Source organism: Siniperca chuatsi, linkage group LG13 (assembly GCF_020085105.1).
Source record: "Siniperca chuatsi isolate FFG_IHB_CAS linkage group LG13, ASM2008510v1, whole genome shotgun sequence".
NCBI classification, from domain to species: domain Eukaryota; kingdom Metazoa; phylum Chordata; class Actinopteri; order Centrarchiformes; family Sinipercidae; genus Siniperca; species Siniperca chuatsi.
Genome location: NC_058054.1, coordinates 14289862 through 14296710, shown reverse-complemented (window position 1 = coordinate 14296710; position 6849 = coordinate 14289862). Strand labels below are relative to the sequence as shown.

The 6849-nt window shown below is 39.7% G+C and overlaps 2 protein-coding genes across 6 annotated transcripts in view; both read right to left on the bottom strand.

Annotated features, from left to right (window-relative positions):
* Nucleotides 1-282: 282 nt before the first annotated feature.
* Nucleotides 283-6550, bottom strand: kdsr (3-ketodihydrosphingosine reductase). 4 transcript variants are annotated; one of them, XR_006380477.1, is made up of 12 exons: nt 6023-6550; nt 5118-5207; nt 4942-4998; nt 4725-4790; nt 4537-4632; nt 3852-4043; nt 3490-3573; nt 3316-3399; nt 3080-3181; nt 2777-2992; nt 2333-2421; nt 283-1046 (listed from the first exon to the last, which is right to left on the bottom strand). XR_006380477.1 is itself a non-coding variant. In XM_044220073.1 (10 exons), exons 1-10 carry the CDS (start codon nt 6209-6211, stop codon nt 2873-2875), a joined length of 1080 nt encoding a protein of 359 aa, XP_044076008.1. In that variant the 5' UTR covers nt 6212-6550; the 3' UTR covers nt 283-2872. The 4 variants fall into 4 exon arrangements, 1 of the variants encoding a protein (XP_044076008.1); XR_006380476.1 differs by having other exon boundaries at nt 283-2421; XR_006380478.1 differs by lacking the exon at nt 2333-2421.
* A 130-nt stretch (nt 6551-6680) lies between these two features.
* vps4b (vacuolar protein sorting 4 homolog B) overlaps nt 6681-6849 on the bottom strand; it is an 11239-nt gene continuing 11070 nt past the window's right edge. For both annotated transcript variants that reach the window (XM_044220071.1, XM_044220072.1), the window contains one exon: nt 6681-6849. This exon is cut by the window's right edge and continues 1466 nt beyond it. The gene's annotated coding sequence lies outside the window, so the exon portion shown is untranslated.

Here is a 6849-nt window from a genome sequence, read left to right as displayed (position 1 = left end):
TGGAAGATTAAAATCTCATCTCCTCAAACAGAATTCCCACAACCCTCAACTGAAAATCAGCCGAAGAGGTCTGCAGCTATATAAAGTAGCATATAACAGGAGGGAAAGTGCTTGGAGTAGTCAGAAAGACTAGAAAAAGGCGCTATATAAGTACAGTCCATTTACCAAAATGGCTGTGACAAAGCATGCCATCAAAAGCAATTTAAGAAGAGACAAGAGGACATCTTAAGCCATTAACATCCATCAACACCCAAAACTAAAGGATTAAGACTTGGAATTAGATTGTTTTTCCTCACAGGTATTTATTTAGTTTATCATGTAAGAAAATAAGACAAAGAAATGTTCCACTTCTCACATTTTCTTCCAATGGCACACAAGGTGAAGGTGTTAAGTTTTTTGGCAGAAAAAAAGTAAAAAAGCAAGAAAAAAGAATGAAACAAGAGTGCATTATGACTTTCATGTTCAATACTTAAAAACACTACGTATCTGATGATGACACCATTGAATAGGGAAAACTAGCGTGACTGTTACAAAACTTAAATCTTGACTGTATGTTCAAACATACTGTAAGCATAGGCTTCATTTGCATAGCTTAAAAGATTAAAACAAAATGTTAGAACAAAACTGCTTTTACATGGGCTACATATTTTATCAACTATGTGTTGCTACCTCAAGGTAAAAGAGACTTTTAATGGCAATAAATGTACAGTTATGAAAAGCTCTTGAGTGCAGAACAGTATGCCTTTAACCAATATCGAATGAGAACATCATCAAACATGAGTCATCCATTCTCACTTTCATATCTTGGATTTCAGTAAGGCTTCTTTTTGTCATACAAAGACTGGAAAATGACAAAATACACAAAAACAGCTGGCATTTTACACTGAAAAGTATTAAAGATTAAGTATTAATTGAACTGGTAAACAACATGTGGGTTAAGCCACATTGTTCTGTGGACAGGTCCATTCTTACAGCATTAGCTTCATCAGTAGTCTTAAGGCTTCGAATGGGTCCCCACACTGTGCCACAGCTTCACCAAACTAACTCTAAGATCAACAGAGCAGCAACATCGAAATTAATCTCAAATAAATGCATTGCATCTACAGAAATTGTCTTAACACATTTTGGCATTCAAATATTGGTGTATTTAAAAAATAATATTCCTAAGTTCTGATTTGTATGCTTTGTATTAAAGTACATTCTCCCCGTTTGTGATGGACCAAAGGAAGACTTGAAGAGTCAACACTGTACTTTCTCTCCCTCTATATGCAAAACATATGGTAAATAAAAGATTTTTCAAGGCTTGACAGAAATCAGGAGGGAATCGATAGTCATTTAGGGAGCTAAAAAGTCCCAACTGTGCATGACAGAGTGACAGCAGGTCAAAATCAGAGGGACAGGGATCACACTTCCATGCTAGTCCCTCTACTATTTTGGCCTTTATGTAAAACAAATCTCTAGCGCCCTCACTAGACCTACAGGGACATGACTCGAACCAGCAAGTCTTGCCCTGCCCTGACTTGCACCAACCCCAACAGATTATGGATCCCACTTGGACCTTGATTGGGGTGGCTGAATGTGCGCACTGACACATAGAACTGCATGTAAAAATGATATGCTTCCTTTCACACATATAATGAAAAAGAAAAAAGTGTATTGGTGTTTTGAACTTGTCAAATTCACAGGTGAAAAGGGAAATTACCTATGCTGGTTTTTCTCCCCCCCCCCTAATATTTTGACTTCATGGCTTTGACCCATAGTACCTGCTTTCCTTTCTCAAAGAAAAAAGATGGGATGATAAGAAAATAATTTGGTGTGTTTATTCCCGAGACAATAAAATCTAATGGCTTTTCCCTCCCCAGGCCAGGGGTTTCTCAGTCACAGCAAACACAGACACATACATTCATGCACACAGTTCACCCAAAAATCTTTGCCCAAACAAAGCATCTAAAATTTTTGAATATTATTATTTTCTGGAAATGATGTTTATGCATTAGTAAAATTTAACAAAGAATCAAAAAAATCACATGTGCTTTCTCTCTCGCCCGCTCTCTGATATCACTGAAGAGTACTGTTGTATCACATCTTGGCTTGGTTCACACACAGAGCACAACAACAAAACATCCCACAGCATAAACAAAACACTGAGGGTCACAGCTGGTTTCAAACACAGAGGTTATTCAGTCAAACAGGAAGGTGCTTTGCCTGCAAAGACTTGTGGTACGAAAAAGGTAGAGAGGAAGGGCCTTATTTAGTGCAAACTGTAAAATTCTTACAAGGTGGACCTAGTTTTGAGATACATGAAACAATATTTAAAAAAGCTGAGAGTTACCATTCCGGTTTTCACTATAGCCCCTGGTGGGAAGGAACTTCAAGCCATATTTGGCACAACCGGTCAGACAGGCTATCTGTTGCTTTCCTCTGTGAGAAAAAAAACAACAACAAAAAAAACAGCATTGTGCGAGTGTAGGCAGGGAGGCCTGATAACTGTAATGTCAGTGGTTTAAAAAGCCTACATATTTTAAAACCAGGCTGTGGGATGTTTAGTCTGCCCTCATTCTCTTAAAGTAAGGCTGCTCCCACAAAAAGAGGTGCAGGTGGACACATTAAACTGAAAAGTCACTGGTATTCTCTGAGAGGAAAAATCTAAATGACTGTGAAGTCTACAGAGGATTTACGTCACTGGACAAGCAAACAGTAAACATCTGCCACTTTCTTTCATCCCATCTGTTAAGCTGATATCAGAAATGCACTCAGAGCTCAGCCTTTTCCCCACCTAGGGTTGTGCACTATTACAGCTGGAGGAGGGGCTGGGATGGGGGGTGTGGAGGAGGAGGAGGGGCATTGGGCTGTGAAGAAGGTAAGGCTGCTGTTACTCCCTCTTGTCAGCTGCTTTTGACTGCTCCCTCTGAATCATGCAGCGGCGCACAATGCTGTCAAAACTGCCCAGGTAGAAGAGGGCAATGGTCCGAAACAATCCCATGGTAACAATCTGTGCACAAGAGAAACTGAGGTTAGAATGTGCAAATCACACAACACTATTTCAGCCACTGTGACAACATCATGTGCACAGCTTTACCTGCTGGAGACCTTCTGTGATGGAGGTGACAGGTGACATTCCACAGGTGAGGGCTGATAGCATGTAACCATCGGGTCCCACAGAGCTGTTGAAGTTCCCCTGCTACAAGAGTAAAGGAAATAACATGCAGGTAGATTTACAACAGATTATCCATCTTCCTCCAAAATAATTTACTTAATGTTTAAAACTGCGCAAGAAGCATGGCGGGTCAGTGGATGGCAAACTAGATTTCTTACCACTGCATCCCGAACAATGATTTTGGCCACTTGGTCTGGTTGGCAAACTCCAGAGGTTTCAGAGATCAATTTGGTCTCTAGAGGCTAGTAGAGGAAAGAACAAAGAAGGAAAAGGCTTTAAATAGGGAAGTGAATTGGAAGTTAAATTATGTTACTACTTAAAGAGATGTTTACCTTTGTCTTATTTTCCTCAGCCAATCCTGGAGTGTCAGTGTCAGGGGGGTAGGCCACAGTCACATAGATATTGTATGGCTTTATCTGGAGTAGAAGAACAGCAATTCTCACTGAGCAATTATGTCCTACCATTTGACCTTAATGATAAAATTAAATACAAAAATGACTTCAGGCAATAAAATAAGTATGAATGCCCCTATACAAGTAACTCAACATCCCTCAGCAGCAAAGTGGTAGAAAGATATATAACAGATATGATGCTGGATGCATTTTCAAGTTGACTTGCAATATGGCATGTTTGCTTGGTGTACAGTGGAAATCTGTGAAAAAGGGTATTTAAGTGCGAGAGACCAAAAACTCACCTCCATCTGCAGCGATTCCGCTAAGCCACGCAGGGCAAACTTGGATGGGGAGTAGGCAGTGTATCCAAACAGGCCGATCTGCCCTGCTTGGGAGGAGACAAACATGATGCGGCCCATTCTTCGCTCCTTCATAGTGGTTATGACTGCCCGTGTTGGGTAGACACTGCCCAGGTAGTTCACTTCCATCAGTTTCTGTTGGAAACAAGGACAAAGTTCACACATATTACAAACAAGGTTGTCCATATTTGCTACTGATCGCCACTTGTATGGAGTATTAGCTTGGTATTTAACATCTTCTTAATCTCTTCTGACATTAACAAAATCTCCTATAGAGCCAGACAGCAATCAAACCTCCTTTCTGGTAAATATTGAATGTATGAAACACATTTTTTCAAAAGACCAGTTCTGTACCATGATGGACTAGATTTTGTAAAGTAAGTCATTAAATCACATTGGTTGGATTGCTAAAAGGTAATGTTTTATGTATATAAATAAAATAAAACTATCAATATTGCTTACATTTTTATATCTCCAGAAAAATTCAGGAGAGTATGTTGTTGTTGTTGGTTTTTTTTTTTTTTTTTTTAAATCAGAACTGTTTTTAGTACTGTTCAGAGTAGCTTATTGACTTCTACTACATAAACAAGACCATGGACGTGTCTTGGTTACACTGCCAGGTACCTACTTTGAAACGGTCTACTTCCACATCTTCAAACTTTCCAGAAATGGATGATCCAGCACAGTTCACTAACATATCAACGGGTCCCAGCTTCTCTTGAGCCTGCACGACAGGAAAAAGCCACTTTAATATTTCAGCACTGAATTATTAAAGGAATCTGAGATGTTCCACCGTTGCTAAGAGGGTAACATTACCTGTTTTATCACACTTTCCACCTGGCTATAATCACTGGAAACATCCACTGATATGCAGAGCACCACCTGAGTAAGGAAATTGTACATGATCTTATGCAATGTAATGCAAAATGGCATCAGCTGTTATGCCCTATATGAACATGTATACAGTCATAACGTGCTTTAAAACAATATCTGAAAGTAACATCTTTCACTGAAATAAATACTAAACCCATACCTGCTTGTCATTGATGGCAAATTTCTCCACTTCTTTCTTTGCTTGAAGCAATTTAGCCTAAGGGAAAAAGTGCATGTTTAATCTGTTTGACATCAAATGAGTTGGCCATAACAACAAACAGGTTGTAACTAGGCTAAACACAAAGAAATTATTGGTTTGATGTGGTTTGTGCTGACCTCATCCCGTGCCACCAAAGTGATGAATGCTCCTTGCCTGTAGCACTCAATCGCAATGCATTTCCCAATCCCACTTGAGCCTCCTGTCACCTGAAAATTCAAAGGGTAAGAAGATCATTAATCAAAGGTTAAAGTAGGGTAGCTGAGTTAGAGATGTACAAGTCAGTTCTGCCATGGTGTTACCACATCTGCATAATGAAACACTCAGTTGACAGTTTTCAGGTACACCTTGCTAAAATTAATGCAGTCTAATTCAACAGGCCTGACGGTTATAATGCTCTGTTTTTGCTTAAACAGTTTTAGAGAGGCGGTGATTCAACGTCATAGTCATTTTGGAGGCTGTAGTTTGTGATGCTGTTGAAATGTATTGCGTTATACTGAGACGAGTTTCTAATATTACGTCTACCCTCTATGACATAACCACAAATTTGACAAGTAATTAAGTTGTATTAGAACCTCTCTACAACTGTTTCAACAAAACTGAATATTATAACCTTCATGAAGATAGGATATAACGTTATAGCCGGGATAAACTGCATTAGTTTGATCTAACTGTATTGTTTTATCTTGGTGTACCTTATAAGCTGGTGACTAGTATTAAGTAGCTAGCTACTAGCTAGTTCTGAAGTTAGCGTTAACTGAAACGTTACTTAAATCATTATGTGGGCGTGTCACTCCTCATTACTGACAGTTGACTGTCGTTATAAATTCGGCACTCAAAAAATATTTTTCTGTCGAAGTTATGACTGGTTATTAGCTGTAACATTAGTGATAGGCTTAAGCTACCTACCGTAACTTTAACGGTAGCTTAGAACCTAACTTAAAGATAGCTATAAAGCTACAGTAATGAGTGGACGTTAGCTTAGTTACCGTTATCAGCTTTATTAGCACTCTGGTGCACTTACCACGACGTGGGACCCGTTCAGTTTCAGAGGTTTGGGACTAATAAGAGGCGATATCATGTATAACAGCAACACAAAGGCAACAATGAAGGCAGCAACTACAAGAAGCATGATGAATGGCAGAAGGAGCCACCAGGAGTTGATGAAAAGCCAATCCGTGATCGTTGAGCTCAACCCTTCTTCAGAGGACATGGGTGAAATCTGCAACCGTTAGCTTGTTTGCTAACTAGCAGGCCAGCTTCTGAGGTAAAATAACGGAGGTAAGAGGCAGGCGGCGGCCGTGAGTTCTGAAAGGGGGTGGCCTCGGAGGAGGGGCCGTTCCAGGTTTCGGCAATGAGTCAAAGATGTGTAACGGCCAAGTTAAAGTACCACGGTGTACCTTTGCTCCCTGTGACAAAGCGCCGTCTGCATAAACCAAAACAAATCGAACTGTGCACTGTAAACGGACGCTTAATGGTCGTGCTTGGTACTTGTAGTTGTCAAGGGAAAGCGTTTCTTGGAATCCCAACGCTGCTTGAAGGTCCATTAACAACAACTTCCAGAATGCAATGCTCCGCTTCCTCATTCGTCATATCCGTTTCAGTTAGCTACACATCTATGCTTCACACGTACCCAACCAGCCACCAGGTATGTTGACTGATAAGAGACAGTAAAAAATAGCTATTTTAAATTGTGAAACCTTTATTTATGAACCTACATCGCTATAGTAAATCCATGTCAATAACAAGTCGTGAATTTGATACAAACAAGTAAACAGCTTTTCTTGACGTAACTATAACTTTTATTTACATTATGGAAACGAAAAGCAGAAAATCTTATGCATTGGTGTT